The sequence below is a fragment of the Apis florea genome, unplaced genomic scaffold, assembly GCF_048593485.1.
Source record: "Apis florea isolate Af1SG1 unplaced genomic scaffold, ASM4859348v1 contig_2350_pilon, whole genome shotgun sequence".
Classification (NCBI taxonomy): domain Eukaryota; kingdom Metazoa; phylum Arthropoda; class Insecta; order Hymenoptera; family Apidae; genus Apis; species Apis florea.
Window position 1 is genome coordinate 4,294,766 of NW_028256565.1, and position 20,456 is coordinate 4,315,221.

The 20,456-nt window shown below is 23.9% G+C and overlaps 6 protein-coding genes across 16 annotated transcripts; 3 read left to right on the top strand and 3 right to left on the bottom strand.

Moving 5' to 3' along the window:
- Nucleotides 1-118: 118 nt before the first annotated feature.
- On the bottom strand, nucleotides 119-4,576 carry LOC105736345 (uncharacterized). 7 transcript variants are annotated; one of them, XM_086904721.1, is made up of 3 exons: nucleotides 2,043-2,060; nucleotides 1,653-1,680; nucleotides 119-1,517 (listed from the first exon to the last, which is right to left on the bottom strand). In XM_086904721.1, the coding sequence occupies exon 3, from the start codon at nucleotides 1,492-1,494 to the stop codon at nucleotides 559-561; it is 936 nt and encodes a 311-aa protein (XP_086760847.1). In that variant the 5' UTR covers nucleotides 1,495-1,517; nucleotides 1,653-1,680; nucleotides 2,043-2,060; the 3' UTR covers nucleotides 119-558. The 7 variants fall into 7 exon arrangements, with proteins under 7 accessions (XP_086760847.1, XP_086760849.1, XP_086760848.1 ...); XM_086904723.1 differs by lacking the exons at nucleotides 1,653-1,680; nucleotides 2,043-2,060 and adding an exon at nucleotides 4,527-4,576; XM_086904722.1 differs by lacking the exons at nucleotides 1,653-1,680; nucleotides 2,043-2,060 and adding an exon at nucleotides 2,332-2,465.
- Naa40 (N-alpha-acetyltransferase 40) lies at nucleotides 1,726-4,513 on the top strand. Its single transcript, XM_003696701.4, has 4 exons — nucleotides 1,726-2,500; nucleotides 2,642-3,024; nucleotides 3,105-3,263; nucleotides 3,852-4,513. The coding sequence occupies exons 1-4, from the start codon at nucleotides 2,495-2,497 to the stop codon at nucleotides 3,961-3,963; spliced, it is 660 nt and encodes a 219-aa protein (XP_003696749.1). The 5' UTR covers nucleotides 1,726-2,494; the 3' UTR covers nucleotides 3,964-4,513.
- On the bottom strand, nucleotides 3,380-8,266 carry alpha-Man-IIa (alpha-mannosidase 2). 2 transcript variants are annotated; one of them, XM_003696696.3, is made up of 7 exons: nucleotides 7,785-8,266; nucleotides 6,331-7,691; nucleotides 5,922-6,260; nucleotides 5,528-5,836; nucleotides 4,926-5,454; nucleotides 4,704-4,856; nucleotides 3,380-4,578 (listed from the first exon to the last, which is right to left on the bottom strand). In XM_003696696.3, the coding sequence occupies exons 1-7, from the start codon at nucleotides 7,911-7,913 to the stop codon at nucleotides 3,991-3,993; spliced, it is 3,408 nt and encodes a 1,135-aa protein (XP_003696744.2). In that variant the 5' UTR covers nucleotides 7,914-8,266; the 3' UTR covers nucleotides 3,380-3,990. The 2 variants fall into 2 exon arrangements, with proteins under 2 accessions (XP_003696744.2, XP_012345978.2); XM_012490524.3 differs by having other exon boundaries at nucleotides 7,779-8,045.
- Nucleotides 8,267-8,662: 396 nt separating this feature from the next.
- LOC100863661 (proteasome activator complex subunit 4A) lies at nucleotides 8,663-15,460 on the top strand. The gene is made up of 13 exons (XM_086904727.1): nucleotides 8,663-9,058; nucleotides 9,191-9,331; nucleotides 9,442-9,613; nucleotides 9,675-10,073; nucleotides 10,140-10,288; nucleotides 10,360-10,682; nucleotides 10,779-11,760; nucleotides 11,838-12,108; nucleotides 12,186-12,557; nucleotides 12,635-13,195; nucleotides 13,269-14,810; nucleotides 14,881-15,105; nucleotides 15,179-15,460. The coding sequence occupies exons 1-13, from the start codon at nucleotides 8,847-8,849 to the stop codon at nucleotides 15,317-15,319; spliced, it is 5,490 nt and encodes a 1,829-aa protein (XP_086760853.1). The 5' UTR covers nucleotides 8,663-8,846; the 3' UTR covers nucleotides 15,320-15,460.
- Nucleotides 15,461-15,805: 345 nt separating this feature from the next.
- On the top strand, nucleotides 15,806-18,822 carry LOC105736343 (flavin reductase (NADPH)). The gene is made up of 5 exons (XM_012490519.3): nucleotides 15,806-17,356; nucleotides 17,682-17,846; nucleotides 17,934-18,023; nucleotides 18,107-18,238; nucleotides 18,349-18,822. Exons 1-5 carry the CDS (start codon nucleotides 17,284-17,286, stop codon nucleotides 18,492-18,494), a joined length of 606 nt encoding a protein of 201 aa, XP_012345973.1. The 5' UTR covers nucleotides 15,806-17,283; the 3' UTR covers nucleotides 18,495-18,822.
- Nucleotides 17,910-20,273, bottom strand: Naa80 (N-alpha-acetyltransferase 80). Of its 4 annotated transcripts, none has more exons than XM_086904733.1 (5): nucleotides 20,151-20,273; nucleotides 19,467-19,581; nucleotides 19,267-19,400; nucleotides 19,080-19,190; nucleotides 17,910-18,989 (listed from the first exon to the last, which is right to left on the bottom strand). In XM_086904733.1, the coding sequence occupies exons 2-5, from the start codon at nucleotides 19,574-19,576 to the stop codon at nucleotides 18,841-18,843; spliced, it is 504 nt and encodes a 167-aa protein (XP_086760859.1). In that variant the 5' UTR covers nucleotides 19,577-19,581; nucleotides 20,151-20,273; the 3' UTR covers nucleotides 17,910-18,840. The 4 variants fall into 4 exon arrangements, with proteins under 4 accessions (XP_086760859.1, XP_086760860.1, XP_012345972.1 ...); XM_086904734.1 differs by lacking the exon at nucleotides 20,151-20,273 and adding an exon at nucleotides 20,035-20,128; XM_012490518.3 differs by having other exon boundaries at nucleotides 17,910-19,190.
- Nucleotides 20,274-20,456: the final 183 nt, after the last annotated feature.

Consider the following 20,456-nt stretch of genomic DNA (forward strand, 5'->3'; position numbering starts at 1 on the left):
TTTTAATATATCTATTAATATTTTAAAATATATTTAAGTAGGTTATTTTTTTATAAATTTTAAATATTACTAATATTCTTGAAATATTACTTGGACTTTTCAAAAACTTAAAGAAATATTTACAATAAATTTTTTTATTTATATAACAATTTATTTATATGAAAATATTTATAACATTAACAATAAAATTGTGTGATTTCAGATTCTATATATTTCATATATATTTCTACAAAATCTTTATTATATTATAATAAGTAAAATATTTTACATAATGCTATTTTTAATATATTGATGAGTATTTTTATATAAATATAGTGTAAATATAAGTAAGTATTGGAGATGATATTTATTAATGCACAAATAAAGTTTTATGATATTTTTTTCTCTTAATGATTATATTGATAAGTTAATAAAAGTTGATATTATTATTATGAAAAACATATTTTGATAAACATAAGTAATGCTTTTACACATGAAAAGAGACAATACATTGATAATAAAATAATTAATAGCACCCAATAGCACCATTTTTTAAGAATGAAAAATAATTAATAATTATCACTGATTTAGACCAAATAATTTCAAAGCATTAAAAGCAGTAGCTAAGGCAACTTCTTCTGGAGCAATTTTCATAAATGCTGCTACCATTTCTACTATTGCTGGTAAGGCACATGGTTCATTACGTTGAAAAGTACAATAACGATGAAGAAATGTCATGGATCGTTCGGTTAAAGCATCTTTGACATGTATAGGTAATTTACTGGCTCTGGTATTAGGATACATAAATGGAGCATCAGTTTCTATTAATATTCTGTCTAAAGGTGCAAGTCGTTTTTCTAATAATTGTCTTATTCCACTATCAGATTTATCTTTACATAAATATCCAGTAATTCCTAAGTAGAAACCATGATCTAAATAAATTTGTGCCTCCTTTGCAGTTCCAATAAATGAATGAATTAAAACTGGTGGTAAACAATTTTTATAACGATTTAGAACTTCTAAAACATCTGTTTGGGCACCTCTTTCATGTATTACGAGTGGCTTAGTCAATTGACATGCAAGTTCTACTTGTTTATGAAATACAGCACGTTGTGTTTCAGGATCAGAAAAATCACGACTATAATCCAAACCACATTCTCCTATTGCTACACATTCTGGATTATTAGCTATGCTTTCAAGTTCTTGTAAAGTATCAGGATTTTCCCATGATTTTGCATCATGAGGATGCACACCAGCAGTAGAATAAAGAGTACCAGGATATATCCTGGTTAATCTTAATGCCTCTTTACTAGAGCGAATACTTGCACCTGTTACCATAATCTTTTGTACTCCTGCATCCTTTGCTCTTTGAATTACACTATCTAAATCTCTGCTATATTTTTTATTAGTAAGATTGGCACCAACATCAACAATAATATAATTTTCATAACATTGTGTCATAGCTGAGGAAATAACTTTTTCCTCTGCATTTGATGCAGCAGTATTTTCAGCCATTCCTCAATATTTAATTGCAGTATCTAAAATTAATAAAACAATAATAATTATTTACAATATATTATATTACATACATTCATATTAGAAAATATATTATTATAAACATAAATTATTAAGATACTTAAATTTTATTACACTATTAGTATTGGTAAATTTACCTTTAACTAACATATGTATACTGATTTACTGAAATAATGACACACAGAGAACAATGTAATGTATATGATAGATGATTAAATTACTTAACCTATGATAATTCAAGAATTAAATACATAATTACGAATCTGTAGTAAACATTCTTTAAACACTAACAATAAAATACAATATGCATTTGTTGCCAACCAGTTGAAACTGTTTTCAATTAATTTGAGATGTCAAAATTTTTATTAACGATATGTATAGAATACTTGAGATATATGATTATATATATATATATAAATATAATATATTTTATCATTAATTTATAATTTTTTTTTTCAAATTTTATTTAAATTTAATATAAGAGCATGCACACAATACTCGATCATATAATGATTATATATACATACAATGTTGCGTTATACCCTATACTACACAATTAGTTCTTTCAATAAGTTGATTTAATATGAAAGACTGACTTCTGATACTATTGAATCATATATATTGGTATTATAACAAAGTATATATCAATTTTCCTAAAAGATTAATGTATATTTCACTTTATTATACATATCTATTATAATATTTATCTTTATATGTAAAAATAAAAGTTTTTGTTTTCTTATCAAAAAATCACGATTCAATGTTTATTATATATACATATAAAATTTAAAAAAAATTATATATATACATACATACATAACATATATCTTGAAAAATATTTATTAAAATTCTAGAATAATTTCAATATTTTTATCTTATACAAATTGCATTGATTAATTTTATATGATAATAAAATAATCACAGTAAAAAAAAAGAATATAGCCTAAAAGTGTTTATATACGCGGGAAATATAATTATTATGAAGGTATTAATTTTATTAAATAATTTTATTTAATAATATAAATTAATAAAATTACATTTTATTTTGTTATATATATACATAATTAGTTTTAACGTAATTAATATATTTTTAATTAGTTATAATTAGTTTAATAATTTTACTTAGAAAAGAAAAACAAGACGTCAACTTTTAGTAGAAAAAGAAGCTATTGCAAAAAACTTAGTTGACAAAGCAAATTCTGTGAAAAATCCTATAGAACATCTACATTTCTTTCATAAATATGTAACCAAAGATAATGAAATTATTGAGCTTTCTTGCATAAAAGCCAAAGATGCAGATTCAAAATGTATATCTTGGATATTTGATATTATGGAGCGTAATATGAAATCTCTATATGAACAAAGTAATTGGGGTTGGGATCCAATTGCTAAGCAAAAAGAATTAACAGAATCAACAGCCTGGTATTTAATTGCATCATCTAATGATAAATTTGTTGGATTTTCTCATTTTCGATTTGATGTTGATTATAGGGAAGAAGTATTATATTGGTGTGTAAATTTTTTTACACTTGTATATATCATCTAAAAATTATAAAAAATCAAAAGCTTGATTTATTTTCTTTTTGAAGTTATGAAATACAATTGGAATCCACAATACGAAGGAAAGGACTTGGCCATTTTATAATGTTTGCACTTGAATCTATGGCATCAGAAAATAAAATGCGTAAAGTAATTTTAACTGTATTTAAACACAATCCATCTGCTATGCATTTTTTTTATTCTCTTGGGTAAATATAACTTATAATTATGTAATTTTATTAAAATATAAGTATATAATAAAAAATTAATATACATATTATATATATTATATTATATTAATAACATATAGAAAAAAATATGCTACTTTTTTAATTTTATTATAGATTTTTTAATATCTATAATATACATACATTTGAAATATATAAAATTACATTTTTTAAAATAATAATACGACTAGCATGAAAATATCTTACAAAAACTAACATTTTATTTTTTAATATAATAATAAAAAACAAATACAAGAGTATATATTTCTATATTCTTGCATTATATTTATATCTATTAGATCATTAATTTCAATTAAATGCTTATATTAAACAATATTGCAAGAAATATTTCATATTTTTTTTATATTTAATATAATAATTATAATATTATAAACAGTAAATCACAGTAAGAAAAATTTTGTGTGAAAATTTGTTAAGTATATATTTTATATAAATTTAACACAAATTATAATTTTTATATAGATAAATCAAATTTCGTAATTAATAAAATAAAAATAACGATTTCTATTGAATATTGATCATACTTATTTTCAATCAATATTGTTACAGCTATAAGATAGATAAAACCAGTCCATCAGCATCAGATCAATTGGATTATATTATTTTGAGTAAGGCCGTTGATAGTGGAACAATGAGTAGAAAGCAAAATTCATTTCAATAACTCCATGATATTATTAAATTCTAATGTCTAAGATTGTGTCTTATGTAATAAAATTGGTAATATTTGATGTGGACATAAATTAACAATAGGTGATTTTAATGAAGGCCCTACATTATGGAATGTTAAAGGAGCTTTACTAATGATCCAATCATCTATATAATTAAGGAACTTTGTTAAATCAACTTCTACAGATTCAGAAACATTAAAATGACGTAAATAAGAATTGTCATTCCAACACATATCTAAAGCTGCTTGATGTAAAACCATTCCAATACCTTTACCAGCTCCTTCAGGAATAGGAAATACTCGAAAACTAACAATGCTTAAATCTGCAGGAAAGTCGTAACGAAGCGGGGAAAAATATGGATTTAAATTAAAAGTTAAAGAATTGTGTGGATGCATTGCAATTATAGGATATAATAATTCTTCTGATGTTAAATGACCATACAATGATAATACTCCTGATGGATGATTTGTTGGTGGTGTAGAAGATGTACAAAAAGGCTTTCTTTTTTCAAGAATAAACATGAATATATGATTTGTTAATAAATTATCAGTTATACCTTGACCAAGCCCTCTATTATCATCTTGAAGTAATCTTCTATCTTGCATAATCTAAATAAAAATATTATATATATCATTATTATTTTATATAATTTTATATTATTATATATAAATTTTATATATTTTATATTATTATATTATTTTTTTATATAAATGACAAAATAGTAAATACATACTTCAATTTGCCCAGATGCCATAGAACTTACACCTAATGGTTGTGCTGTTACAACTGTTAATCTAACTCTTTTATCTTCTATATATGCACTGGCTGCCATTGGATAATAGTTTCCCTGTGTAGGAAGCTTTGGAAATCTTTGACGTTTAATCATCTAAATAATGATTATTCTGTTAAATATATTTATTAGTAAAAATAAAATATTTTAAATATTAATACTTACATTAAGGCCATTTAAGTCTGTATAAAATTGATCTCCTGAAGCTATATCTGTATTTAATCTCATAGCAAATTCATAATTTTGTGTTTCTGATATGTTGATTTCATTATGAATATATAAACCAAGTCCATCACTACCCGAAGAATTGTATAATATACATGTATGACGTACATGTGCAAATTCCACAAATACCTTAGATACAATGGGTCCAGTTATTAAGTGTATAATACACTTATTATCTATATGTACCAAGTCTGGTTCTGGTTTATCAGGTAAAAATAAATAAGCTCCACTTTTATCTTTACCAGCTCTAGTACCATATTTAACAAATTCCAAATGAATAGGAACTGTCATATTACTGACTCTTAAAGCTTTCAAAAGACCTGATTTTCCAAAAGATGCAGATAATTCTGGTCGTTGCATAATTGAAAATTCTTGTGCATTTGGTATTATTTGAATTTGATTAAAACCTGGTATCTTTGGAAGACTAATATCTGTATTATAAACTATTACATTTGCAGGATGCACTTCTCTGTACATAATAAACGATAAAAAAATAAATATTGAGCAAAAATAAATATTTGATAATTTAAAAATTAACATACTGTGGAAATGATGATTTAGGTAAAGCATGAATTATATATGTTGTAATACCAAATCCAGGTACAGTGACTAAAAATGACAATTCATATCTAGCAACAGTTAATGCAGCAGGTCCAATCCAAATTGGAGAAACTTGACATTGCACTGGTTGACCCATACGATCAGTAACTTTAACATATGGTGTAGATACAACTAATGTCTGTACTTTTGTTCTTTGTCTTGGAATAGAATTATATAAAATAACTTTTTTTAAAGGATTTTCATCTCTTAAAATTAGTATATGTTTATCTCCAGCACTTGTATGATGTAATCTAAAACATGAAAAATTAATCTTTTATAATCAATATATATATAAAATTTATTATCTTAAAAAATGTTTATAAATTTTGATCAAACCTAGATTCATCAAGTGAAATATACACAGCATCTGCATTAATAGTTATTTCTTGCGGTGTTTTTAATAAATGAACCATTGATTGTTGTAATACATGTGCAGAATTATTTAAGGCCATTATCATTTTCTTGGCATAGTCTATAACTACTTCATCTCTGGCTGTACCAGTAATACCATCATGATGTTGAAACAAAGAATGCCACATTCTTGCTTTGCTTAAACGTTGTGCAAGAGCACCTTCTACTAAATTATCATTACCTTTAGTCCAACCTATAGTTGTTAATATTTCTGTTGCTCTTAATAAACTCAATAATACACGATCTAATCGTTTGTGGAAAGGTCTAAAATATATTTAATAAACACGTTGTTATGATTGGCAGTCTATTATAATTAATTTTAATCTGAGTGTACCTTGATGTATAATATCCACTCCAATAGTGATCATCTCTGTCAGAATATGTAAAAAAATCTCCTGATAAAGTAGGAAATTCATTTAAATTATGCTTTTCCCTGACTGCATCAAAGTAATCACTTAATGTACCAAATTTTATCTGAACATTCATTTGTTGATTCTGATTCATATAATCAAAAAGATTTTGATAATTTTTATATTGAGCATCCCATTCAGTAAAATGAGTATATCTAAAATCATCTCCTAATGGTACTAATACTACATCAGTTTTAAAAAGTTGAGCTTTTTTACGATATTGATCTAGTAAAAGGGCAGATCTTTCTGCAATGTTTGATTTAGTTATGGTTTTTGGAGCTATTTTCCATGGACAACTTAATCCAAAAGTACGTAATCTATAGAAATCAAATTGACAACATATTTTTGGATCTGGACCACAAGTATGTGGTACATCATAACTATAAAATGGCATTATATGTGTAAAAATTTCTGTTGATCCATCATTATCCCATAATTGTCTCCAGCGAAACTCTAATTGTTTTTTTCTAGCTAATCTTTTTTTAACTGAATAATGAACTCTTTGAATCAATACATTTTCCAATCCTGCTTTTTTTAGAAGGTATGGCATAGTTGGAGAAAGACCAAATGGATCAATAGCCCAGCCTGAATTTGGTGTATAATCTAAATTATATTTTAACCATTGATGTCCTTCTGTAAGTTGTATAAGTTGAGACATCCAATGAGAAACAGATTCATCTGGCATAACCCAACCTCCTGATACAATTTCCAATTGACCATCATGAATTAAACGTCTAACTAAATTACGAATTGTTTTAGATTGATCTTCCCACCAAAGTTGAAAAAATGATATTTCTGCCCATATAAATTTACGTCTTCTATCTTCTGCTAATTTTATTACCATATTATTTAATATATTTTGTGTTTGAAATGCATAATATTTTTCAAAGGTATTAAGCCATCCAGGATCATTGTGAGAATGTGGAACAACAAAGACTTTTAGTTTTCTATTTGGATGCCATTGTTTTTCATCATATGTAATATTCCATCCTTGTTTCCAAACTCCACCATCCACATTATCAAATTCTAATTGTCTATATATCTCTAACATTTGAATGTCTACTTCAGGAATTTTCTGTATGTTAAAATTACATTTAAGTACTTTTCCTAAATGAGGAACAGATGATAGAGATGATACAGATTGATTAGAAAGATTTATAGAATAGGCTAAAGGCACAAAATGTTTTGCTTCAGCCACTTCTCTCAAAGCATTCATTACTTCATGATGTTTATTGAAATCTTTTTCTAATTTTGCTAATCTATTTTCAAAATGTAACCATTGATTCTGAAAATATAAAACAATCAATTTTTTCATTCATTATCACCATAAATTATAATCTATTACAGACTTACAGATATTTATATCACTTACACTTACATCATTTATGGACAGTTTAGATCCTTGTCCAGGTGGAAAAAATGTTAAATCCATTATTATATATAACATACCACAACAAGCAAGAATTAAACCTGCACTAAGAATTGCTAATGTTTTTCTAGTCCTCATTTTTTACACAATATAGTATTATCAAAATAGTATTATTCTAAATTAAATTAAATTATCAATAACATTTGAAAATTAAATCTTTAGATTTTTAAAGAAAATAAAATGTTCTTTTAATATGGGCTATTAACTTATCTTAACCTTATTCATATATTTAAAGATTACATATTAATTTTCAATTAAAAAACTTAATTTCTTTATTTAAGAAGAAAAAGGAAAACAAAATATAATATATTATTTCATTTATATTGCATAAAATTTATATAAAATAACACATTAACACGAGATTAAGATAACATTACATTCTTATGTGACAACACTTGGGTTTATATATTTACTTGCAACTGCCGCCATATGTTTGGATTTAGTGAAATTATTTTTTATGTATCTCTGATTATAATAGAATATCATAAATAATAAATATTGATTTTTTTTATTTTTTTGTATTTAAATTTTATTTTAAGTTTAAATTCAACAATAATTTATTAATATAATTAATAATTAAAAAACTATATTTTGAAAAAAACTCTATATAATTTTTATATTATTGTACAAAATTGTGAATATATAAAAATTAAGAAACTATATTTCCTATAAAAATAAATATAATTTTTTATTTATTTAATTGTATATTTGAAAACTATGATATATTTTTTAAACTATATTTTAATATCGATAATCTAATAAGCATATGATTATCAATGTATTGAAAAGTCGACATTTCTCTAACTTTATAGTAATTTTCTTTCATGCTTCTTATATGTATATCAAATATGGCCCCTTAGATGTAAAACATGACTCGATAAAATCGAAGCAGAATAAGCAAGTTGTTACTGATTCAATAATATAGATGATTTTGCATTGTAACGTGTGCTCTTTCATAGACTACATCTATTTCTATTTTTTGTGCTTGTAATAATAATACTTTAAGTAATAATGAACAAGGATCTCGCACATATTTGTATTTACAAAAGTATAGAAGATGTTCATTTTAAAAAATTTATATACAATAAATTGTTGCCTTATGTAGATGATTTAGAAATAGAATCAAAAACTTTATTAGCCGAAATTAAGTCAAATTTAGCACGAGCTGTTATGTTTAATGAAACATGGCCAGGCTGTTTTGTATGGGTTAATAAATTATGCCAGTAAGTATATATTCTTTTATTATTTCATTTAAATAAAAATGATAATTATATTTTAATTTAATATAAATAGATTGTATTATCTAATTTACAAAAATACATTTGTAATTTGAATTTATAAATATTTTTTTTTAGTTACCTAAACATATATGGATTACATTTTAGCAAAGAAGATCATATCTTACTTATAAAGTTATTATATGAACTGGTTACACTTTCAGAAATACCTACACCTTCTACATTTAAATGTCTTCTTGCATTACTTTTATTATTAAAGTAAGTTAATTTAATTATTATATATATTACGTAATAACAATATATATATATATATATAATTATATCATTTATTATAAGAAAGAGATTTTACATTATTTTAATATTGCTAGAAAAAAAAAATTAATATCTCCTGATGAACTGGAACTGCCATGGCAACCCCTTTATAAAATGATTCTCTGTATAATGAAAACGAAAGAAAATCGTCTTGATATGTATCATTTTTGTTCTTTTTATGAAAATGCAATGGAGTCACTTATTATTTGTGCAAAGGTTTATTTTCCAGTAAGTGAATTATTTTTTTACATAAATTAACAAAAGAATAAAAATTAATTCATCATAATAGTTGAGTGCAACACAGGAAATATTAGATGAATTGAGACCAACTTTATGTCTTGTTGATGTTTTAACAATGTCTAAAAGTATACAATTATTACGGTGGTTTTTACCAGTACAATTATCTCCAAAACATCATTCAATTGGATATAAATTGTGGTTTGAAGAATTTATGACATTATGGGAAATTTGTCACAATTCACTAACTTGGGAAAGTAAAATGATGGAGTTAATGGCAGCATTAGCTAATCATAATATTGGATATATTAATTGGGAACCTTATATTCCATTAATGTTTACTAGATTTATACGATGTTTAAAATTACCAGTATCGTATAATAAAATACAAAGATATAAACATCATGAAATAGATGCATATTTCATAGCATCATGGATAGTAGCAGTTCTGGTAAGATTTTATTACTTATTTAAGGATATTTTTAAATAAGATATTACTTGTATATAATATCTCTAGGGAAATGGTTCAAGTGCTCAAACATATCTTGATAAATTTCTCAAGACAATAGAAACATATTTTCATCCTGCTAATAATGGTTGCTGGTTGGGAATGTTAAAAGATATTCTTCTGAAGCTTTCATCTTATTTTATTACACGTTTACATAAGTGAGAATTAGTCAGTGTTTCAAATTAATTTTAAACAGTATTTACAAATTTATATAATATTTTACTTATAGAGAAAGGTATGCTAAACGGACTTGGGAAACTCCTATACCTGAAGAATATAAATTAACTGATAATGATGTTAATGCATTTGTTAAAAGTATGATGCCAGTAACAATGGTAGCCATGTTTAATAAATTAAGTGTTAATGATGCTTCTCAAGCATTACAATATCTTGCTACTATGAGACCCAATTTGGTTATTCCGTATGTTTTGGATAGAGTATCTTCTACATTAGATTCTCTCACAACAGAATCATATAAATTAATTGCTACATTAAGTTGTATGGATGCTATAGCTAGGCCAATGGCAGAAGGATCTAAAAATGTAAATAAAGGTGTGAATTAAACTTTATTTATTATACATAAAAATATTGATATATTCATTATTTTGTATTTATTTTGTATTTAAATTATGAATTTTTTTGTTATAGATTATACCTATCCAGAAGGACCAAGACATATTTTACCATTATTATCTTTACTTTTATCTAGTATTGATCCAAGCAATCCAGAAAAATGCTTTCTTGCCTTTCGTCTTATTTCAGTGTATGCCTGTCTTATACCTATTGTAAATACTTCTAAATCAATCACATCAATAGATAAAGAAGATGAAGAAGGCAGAATGGATTACGAAACAGCTTCTGGATTTGAAGATTTTGTTTTACAATTTTTAGATAAGATATTTTCTTTTATAGATCACAGTTCTTTAGAATTGGTTAGATTAGAAAATTCTACTGGTGGTGAAAAAAGTAAATTAGAAAAGGTTACAGAACATGTATTATATAATGTGTGTATGGTTCTTTTAATGCAGATTAATGATGAAATATTTAAAAAAGCTTTAGATAAACTATGCACATTTATAACTGAACGTATACTTGAAATTGAAGTTGCTGGACAATTAGCAGCTGGTTTATGTCGAGTATTTGCTCGAGTTAATGGCAAAGAGACTGTGCGTACTTTATTACCAATACTTTCACAAACTATTCTAGATATTACTGGAGAAAGTAATGATATTATTAAGGATGAACACTTGGATGATCGTCTCTTACATGCAATGTTGCTTTTATCTGCAATTGTTCATACTACAGGAAATAATTTACTACATTATATAGATACACTCATAACAATTCTTGATCGTGTAGTGATCTTAAAATCAAGAGAAGGAAATAATTTAGGTTGTATATTATTAAAAACAATTCTTCATTCATTATCTAACATGATACCATATCATTTCACATCTACTGAGAAAATAAGATATTGGGGTCAAATTTTGGATATTAATGCTTTAAAAGTTAAATGGTATATACCTGGTAAAGAAGAAATAGCTGCCATAAATCAAATATTTATAAAATATCTAATTCCCGAAACAAATAAATTAGAAAAATATTGTAATGATTGGACCACATTAACAAGGTTAATTATTAATTATTTCTATAACATTTATAAATTCATAAAGAAAAATTATTATATGATTATAAATATGATTTTAGGGAAGAATTGTTAACCAGTTTAAATATTGTACATAGCATTATTGAAGGTTGTGATTCTGTTTTACCAACGTGTGAAGGAAAACCATTAAATTTAGTAAAATCATCTTTAAAGTGGCTACCTTTCAGACCAACACTTGGTATGAAACATGAAATATTAATGCCTGATGGTAGTAATGTTAAATGTTATATTGGAACTCTTGCAAGTAAACTACAAAATGTGATACTTAAAAATACAGAAGGCGATACAAAAAGTTTATTTGTTTTAATAAAGGTATTTATTTAAATATAATATTCGAAAAATAAATTAGTAACAAATATTAAATATATGTGTTCAAATTTTTATTCTAGATTTGGGGTTACCTTTTATTAGGCACTGTTTGTTTTTCTAAAGTTAATAAAAATGTAGAAAACTCACATAGAATGATGAAGGATATGTTAGTAAGAAAAAAAGGAATAATGGGATCTTTTGTATTGGCACGTGCAGAAGTTCAACATGTGACGCGTTCACATTCACAGATATTTAATTTAACTGAAATTCATAAAGAGATAATGTTAAAACTATTTATATTGGCTACCAGTAGATATGCTGGTGTGCGATGGCAAGCTCAAAATGTTCTTGTCCAGGCTTTTCATTACTTACCATTTTCATGTAGAATTATTATTCCAAAATTACTTGATGTATTAAGGAAGGATCCAGAAACAGACCATGATGCATATGAGGTAAAAATGATAATAATAAAAAAATAGTGTACAACTTAAGTCTTTAGTAAGTTTTTAATATTTCGTTTTATATGTAGGGAGCTTTGCATGTTTTACTTGATTCTCAAGAAACATTTACTAAACATGATTGGAATATATTAAGAGATTTATGGACAACTATGGTGCTTTCTAAACCATCTGAAAAATTATCTATAATCCGTTTGAAAGAAGATATTGCGAGATTTATAAGTAAACAATTTTCAACAATTGCAATTACATTTAAAATACCAAATACATGTTTGGAAATTGCAACTGCTTTATGGAAAACTAATTCACAAACTACTTTATCTCAACCTACAGAGGATGAAACGATAGAAAGTTTAAAAATTGCTCAAGCGTTTAATGAATGTAATTTAGCGTCTTATAATGCTTTGATAAGTGATTTGTTAAATGCACTTTTGGAAAAAAATTTACATTGGCGGCATCGTTTAATGGCAATAGATTTTATTCGACTTTTGGTTCACCCAGAACAAATGTATCCACCAAAAGTAATTCGTTACTTTTTAGGAACATTAATACATGATTCATTAAATGAAAGAAATATTGCTCTTCGAATAGTGATATGCATGTTACAACAACAAAAAAGACAGCATCCAAAGGTAAAGTATTTTGAAAGAATCTATTTTATAAATAACTTTGATATAACTTAAACTCAAATTTTTGAATTTCAAGATAACTATTGATCCTCCAATATCATCAGAAAAAGAAAATCAATCTGTGAAATGCATATTAGGGCAAAGATCAGATAATACTTGGCTTCAATATAATTACGAAACTCGTCCCTTGTCTGCAGAACAATGGGATGAACCTAGATTTATTCATGAAGCATATTTAGGATTTTACACATGGCCAAAAAAAATTCAAATGTATGCACCAACATCTCAACAACCATGTTTAGATCCAAATGTACGAAAATTAACAGATTATGAAAAAGAAATTGATTTCTTTTTTAATGATTCACAAAATATCGAAAAACTTATAAAATTTTATAGTCTTGAAACAAAAAAAGACAAAGATAAATTTAGTTATTATAAATATCGTCTGTTCAAAGGTCTTTTTCGCAATCATGGGATAATATTTCTAAAAAAATTGTTGCCGCATTTACACGAATTAGTGAAAGATAAACAAGAAAGTAGTCAAAGATGTGCAGCCGAAATTGTTGCAGGAATCATTAAGGGTTCAAAACATTGGCCATTTAATATGGTTTGTGAAATGTGGGATTCTTTATTACCAATTATAAAACTTGTCTTAATTAATATGACACCAGAAACACTTGCAGACTGGGTTCTTTGTTTTTCTACAGCTCAGCAACATAGAGATCCAAATAGGCAACATTGGTTATTAGAATGTTTGATGGAAGAAATTTGTGTTAGTGAATCAGAATCATCTTTTATCGAATCGGGTCGTTTGTTTATTTTGCAAACAGCTCTTGCTAAACAGCCATGGCGCGTGTTGGAATTATTACAACGTTTGTTGAAACGAATAGAAGATAGATTATTAGCAAATCCATTTGAAAATATGAGAGAACGATTGAGTTCTATTTTAGTAACAGTGTTCACAAATTTAAAAACTTCAAACAATCAGTCAGTATCACAGATACAAGATTTCATAAATAAAATAGTGCCAAAATTACAACCTCTTATAGATGAAAATGCAACAAAATTCAACAAAGAAATAAAAAATTCATCTTCACAGATATCTATTGTTGAATTAAATGATTTTAAAAAAGTAGAAATAAATGAAGAAGAAAGAGAAAGAGCAATTAGATTACTTAAGACAATTTGTAAATGGATTGTAAATATGAATTGTGCATGGTATGGTTTACCACCAGAATTATATCAAATATTTCCAATTATATATCAAATGGAAAATTGTGAAATAGATGAAGAATTAAGAAAATCGTGTACATCTGCTTTAACAGTATATGCACAAGCATTTACATTACCATGTAATATGTCAATAGCTTTAGAAGCAATAGAAAAAATGTCTAAGCATATATCTTGGTGGACAAGATCTGCTTGTTTGGAATTCCTTCAGGCTTGGGTATTCTATAACATGTGTACACTTTTAAGTAATCCAGCATGGGTTAGTTTCATAAAAGATATTGTTTTACGCTTGTTGGAAGATGAGCGAGTTGAAGTAAGAAAAAATGCTGGTAAAGTTCTTAGCGGATTAGTACATTGCATGTTTATTCCTGAGCAAGAATGTTTATTGGTAAACTTAAAATTTTATAATATTTATTTATAGTAATTAATTTGTATATGTATGTATATAAATTTTTTAGGATGAATTTAAGAAAAAAGCAAAAACCAAATTATATAAAAAAGAAGGATTAAATTGTAAAGAAGAAATAAAAAAGAAGTTAAAAACTGATGCTTTACGTATTCGTCATGCAGCTATAATAGGAATGTGTGCATTTGTACAAGCTAATCCATATGATATACCAAAATATGTACCTCCAATTTTTGAACATCTTCGTGCTCATATGAATGATCCACAACCTATACCAGTTAGTATTTAATAAATTCAAAATGTGAATATAAAAATAACTTATTATATAATATAATTTTTGTGAGTTATAGATGACAATTAAAAAAACTTTGGATGATTTTAAAAGAACTCATAATGGATGGAAAGATGTGGAAGAATACACACAACATTTTACAGAAGAACAATTAACAGTATTGCAAGATTTAATCATGCCACCATCCTACTATGCCTAACATAAAATTAATATTTTATTACATAATAAAGAATTTTTTAACAATATTAATATAAAAATTTTGTATATGATATTTAATCAATAATGAATTAATATTGTGCTGTGAAGATATAATATAAAGATATACAGAATATAATATAAAGATAGAAGTTTTATTTAAAATTATATACTTATATACTTATACTGTATATATAATTATATATATAGTATATATATATATTTTTTCAATTTTAATATAAATTATAGTTTTTAACAAATAACAACAAATAACATTTGATATGAAATATAAAAAATATTACTAATAATTACTAATAATATTACTAAGTTATATTAAATAAACCATATTTTATAAAATATAATAAATTTCATTATAAAGTTGGATTTATTAAAATTATCATTTAATTGATTAAAAACTAAATATTTATGTAAAAATTTTAAATAATTGAATTTGTTTTACAATTAAAAAAATGAATGCAATAACAACATATAAAATATATTTATATTAATTATAAATTATATTTATATTAAAAATTTATAAAATTTTTTAATTGAAATATTAAATTTATTATTAAATAGATTATTATACGTAATACTATTAATAATTATTTATAAATGTAATTATTTTTATCAATTCTTTTAAATCAATTTCACTATATAGAGTGTCACAAAAATATGGAAATTCTTGATATAATTTCGTACAACATTTTTATTCGACAGATTTTTTCAATACATATTACTTAAACTTGTTCGTGTTCAGCTGATAACATTACTGCGAACTAGTTTATGCGTTTCGTAATTGGCTAATGTTTTTCGTTAATAATTCATTAACAAAACCGTAACAAAAGTTTTTACAAAAAAAAATGTTGCATGAAATTATCTTAGAAATTTTTATTTAATTTATATATTTGACATACCTTATACATAATATTAAGATAACAAATCATTAAATTAAGTCATAAAACATATATTAAAATACGCATATATATATTAAGAATTAAAAAATCCATGTCTTAATATATATATATATATATATATATATATATATATATATATATATATATACACGCATATAAATATGTTATCTCATAATACATAAAAAATTTTAATAAAATATATACAGAACATATAAAAATTTATATATATAAATAAAATTAATAAAATAATATATATTAAAATTTATATAATTTGATTTATGATATATATATAAAATATAAATATATATAATGCAAAATAAATTTTGTTTTCATGTTAGATAAAAAAAGCAAATAAAAAAAATTGATATCACGAATATTTCTTTTTTTAATAGTAAAATAAATAATTAACAAATTAAAGCTTACAACATTCATTCATGAAATAATGCCATTGATATAAATTCTTTTTCATTTTCTTTATCTAACTTATAGGCAAAAGTTTATTAAGTATATATATAAAATATAAGTATAGGTACTATACATATCAATAGCATATAAGAAAGAAAAAATATAATAGCAATTTCATATTTAAAAATAATTGTTTAATAAATATTCTAAATGAATTTATATGTAAATTTTCCGAAATGAGAAACTCTTAAAAATGAGAAAACTAAGAAAAAAGAACTTATTAGAAAAAAAAAGAAAATAAAAAATAGAATATAAAAAAGTATATATTAATGATATATAGTGATATAAGTGATATGCTGTATAATAGGTTTCTAATAGAAATATATGGATATCCGCGATTTAAAATTATATGGATTGAAATTCATAGGTGATTTTATTTATTATATGTGTATTTATACGTACATGTATTTATATATATATTACATATCCGTGAGATAAAAATTTCTGATAAAAATGGGTATTATCTTGATTTAAAATTTCTTAAGATTAAAATTTTAAATTCTATATGTATGACATAGCACCTTTATGTAGTGATTATAATTTTACGTAGTAGAAATAGCGAATTTACTGTAGCAATTGTATCGCCATGAATCGAATAGTGATATTTGGAGCTACGGGAAATACAGGATTATGTGCTTTAAATAGTGCTGTAAATAAGGGTAAAATGTTATTTATTTTTTATTTCATTAATGTGTGCCAAAAAATAATTTTAATTATTTAAAATATAATATGAATGAAATTTAATGAATATTATTAAATATGTACATTTATTTAATTGTGTGTATTTTTATATATGTTCAATAAGTTATATATTTACAGAAATGTTCAATATATATACAGAAAATGATCTTAATAAAAAACATTAATAATCAAATAATTTTTTTTTAAGTTTTCTTAACAAAATATAAATTATAATATTTGAAAAGTGTAAATCTTATAAAATTAATTTTATTTTTTTTTTCATCAATCATGTAAAAAATTTAGGATTAAATGTAAAGGTATTTGTGAGAGATGAAAACAAAGTTCCAATGAATTTAAAAGATAAAATTGAAATAATTATTGGAGATGTTACTAACAAAGAACAAGTTTCAAATGCAATATCTAATACAGATGCAGTGGTTGTTGTGCTTGGTACACGAAATGATTTAAGTAAATATCTTTTTTTGATATAAAATATTATAATATAAATTTTTTGATTTAATACAAGTTCAATTTTCATTGTAAATTTTTATTTAGGTCCAACTACAATATTGTCTACTGGTATGAAAAATATAATAGATGCTATGAAAATGCACAATGTAGAAGTAATATCTGTTTGTTTATCTGGTAAATTTTTGTAATTTGTAATTTTAACTTTTCTATTAGAACTAATTTATATGTTTTTTAATAGCATTTTATTATTTTTACAGCATTTTTATTTTACAAACCTGAAGCAGTGCCTAATATATTTAAAGATTTAAATGCAGATCACCAACGTATGTTTGATCTTCTTAAAAAAAGTCAATTAAAATGGATTGCAATATTACCACCTCATATTGCAGGTATTTATTATAATAAATGTTATATTATTTATAATTTTTTAAGAAATTATTAATATATATATGTATATTTATATATTTTTCAAAAAAATTAATATTTTATGAATTTGCAGATGTACCAAATTCAAAATATATAGTGAAGCATGATGAATCTCCAGGTCGAGCTATTTCCAAACATGATTTAGGTGCTTTTCTTATTGAAAGTCTTCAACAAACAGAACATTATCAAAAAGTATGTGGTATTGCTAACACTGCATAACAAAAAATACATTTGTAATATATAAAAAATTTAAAAATATTTTATAAAATTTTGTTTATTTTTAAAGATATAAAAAAATAAATAATAAATTTAGAAATTTATTATTTTTAATTTGTACAAAAGAAATTGTTAATTTTTTAAAGAATATCTGTGACTTTAAACATCTATTGGAATGATTGTAAATTATGATTTGTAATATATGAATGAGATGTATGCATGAAAAACTAAATTTCTACATTTAAAAACAATTAAAAAAATAATTTTCTAGATAAATAAATAAATAATATACATATGGAATATATAAAAAATCTTATGTGTAAAAAGAAAATTGTTCATCATTGTTTTACTATTGTAATGATAATTTCTTTACCATATGTGTTCTGTGTGTTATAACACCTAAATCATAAAACTTTGGCATTTGAAAGTTTGGCATTGGAGGTGGTGGTGGACCACAACATTGTGTACTTTTCTCCTTAAGTTTTGCTTTAGTAAATGCTGCACTAGAATATACAACATCATTAATTCCTGATGCTTTAAATGGATCACAGGTTTTATAACCATTTTTAAAGTAAAAAACTTCTTGACCTTTAGTTATTAAATATACATTTTTAATTCCTTTTTTTGCTACATGCTCTTCAGCTCCACGTAATAATTTAGATCCAAGTCCCTGAGATCTACACTGGTAGTCAATTATTACTAACATATGAAATAAGAAATTTTGCTTTGAAAATATGTATATTTTCATTTCATTTTTTTTTATAATTATATTTACCTGATTGTATAAAGCAACTGTGACGTAATCTAGGTATTAAAGATATTTTACAATGACCAAGTACTCTATCTTCTTTGTCAACTAATATAAGACATGTAGGAAATTCATCACATGATACATTCAGAAATTTTAACCTATTATACATAAGAACTTATTTCATTTTCAAGTAGAAATTTTTTAAATTAAAAATTATAATATACCGTGCAGTTTCACTTCTTGGCCATTCAGAATTCAATAATGTACAACAATCTGGAATTAAATCTGGTCTTTTATGAAGTGGTATTATTTTATATTCCTTGTCAGTGGTCATTTTTTCTGTAATCATAAATTATTATAATGTAATGTTTGAAAAATTATTGTGATATTTAATTAAAATTTTTTTTTAATTTCAATATATTTTAGAAATAAAACTGTAAAAAAATTTTAATAACAATTATAATTATAATTTCAAAACATATTAAAGATATAAAAAAATTATAATAAGAAAAATTAGAGGATAGAAATTTTACGATGATAAAATATTTTTATAATTATAACAATTTTTTTTTTTAAAAATACTGAGAAATAATTTATAATCATTCATAAATAGATATTCAAAATAAAATCTCTTCTTAAAAAAAAATAATGTTGCGATAAGAATATATTTTTATACAAATTATAATACATAGATATAAAACAAAAATTCAGTAGATTGAATAATATATATTTTATATTAATTATATGAAAAATATTTCAATAAAGAGATTATATTCGAGAAATTCTTCTAACTTTAAATAGAAAATTGTGCGACAATTTGTGATTGAAAGATGTCAAAAAAATAAAAAGTAACATGTGTCAATGTGAACAAGTGTAATATATAAATAGTTTGATGTAGATGTCCTTACCGTATTTTTCTAATTGAATAATAAGAATCTAATTAAATTTAAAAGTCACTGTGCTTCACCTGGATATATCTCGCGTGGAAATAGCTCTGAGATTAATATCATCTTGAGCCAAGAATGATACTTCTGTTGAACATATCCCCACTATTATGTAAAATTCTTGCTGTATCCAGCGATATTATAAAATATATCATCTCATTTAAAAATAAATTTTACAAACTACAAATATACATCTTTTATATCTGATCTAATATCTAATATAATAAAGAAAAATCAATGATTTTTATTCTATATTTTATTCATTTATTC

Coding starts and splice junctions, on each gene's coding strand:
- LOC105736345 (XM_086904723.1), bottom strand. CDS start 1,494: ATGGCTGAAAATACTGCTGCATCAAATGCAGAGGAAAAAGTTATTTCC.
- Naa40 (XM_003696701.4), top strand. Junction 3,025..3,104: donor AGGGAAGAAGTATTATATTG/GTGTGTAAATTT, acceptor TTCTTTTTGAAG/TTATGAAATACAATTGGAAT. Junction 3,264..3,851: donor CATTTTTTTTATTCTCTTGG/GTAAATATAACT, acceptor ATATTGTTACAG/CTATAAGATAGATAAAACCA.
- alpha-Man-IIa (XM_012490524.3), bottom strand. CDS start 7,913: ATGAGGACTAGAAAAACATTAGCAATTCTTAGTGCAGGTTTAATTCTT. Junction 5,837..5,921: donor ATTTCACTTGATGAATCTAG/GTTTGATCAAAA, acceptor TTCATGTTTTAG/ATTACATCATACAAGTGCTG. Junction 4,579..4,703: donor TGGCATCTGGGCAAATTGAA/GTATGTATTTAC, acceptor ATTTTTATTTAG/ATTATGCAAGATAGAAGATT.
- LOC100863661 (XM_086904727.1), top strand. CDS start 8,847: ATGAACAAGGATCTCGCACATATTTGTATTTACAAAAGTATAGAAGAT. Junction 10,074..10,139: donor CATGGATAGTAGCAGTTCTG/GTAAGATTTTAT, acceptor TAATATCTCTAG/GGAAATGGTTCAAGTGCTCA. Junction 14,811..14,880: donor CTGAGCAAGAATGTTTATTG/GTAAACTTAAAA, acceptor TAAATTTTTTAG/GATGAATTTAAGAAAAAAGC.
- LOC105736343 (XM_012490519.3), top strand. CDS start 17,284: ATGAATCGAATAGTGATATTTGGAGCTACGGGAAATACAGGATTATGT. Junction 17,847..17,933: donor TGGTACACGAAATGATTTAA/GTAAATATCTTT, acceptor ATTTTTATTTAG/GTCCAACTACAATATTGTCT. Junction 18,024..18,106: donor AATATCTGTTTGTTTATCTG/GTAAATTTTTGT, acceptor TTATTTTTACAG/CATTTTTATTTTACAAACCT.
- Naa80 (XM_012490518.3), bottom strand. CDS start 19,576: ATGACCACTGACAAGGAATATAAAATAATACCACTTCATAAAAGACCA. Junction 19,401..19,466: donor CCAAGAAGTGAAACTGCACG/GTATATTATAAT, acceptor TATGTATAATAG/GTTAAAATTTCTGAATGTAT. Junction 19,191..19,266: donor CAGTTGCTTTATACAATCAG/GTAAATATAATT, acceptor TTCATATGTTAG/TAATAATTGACTACCAGTGT.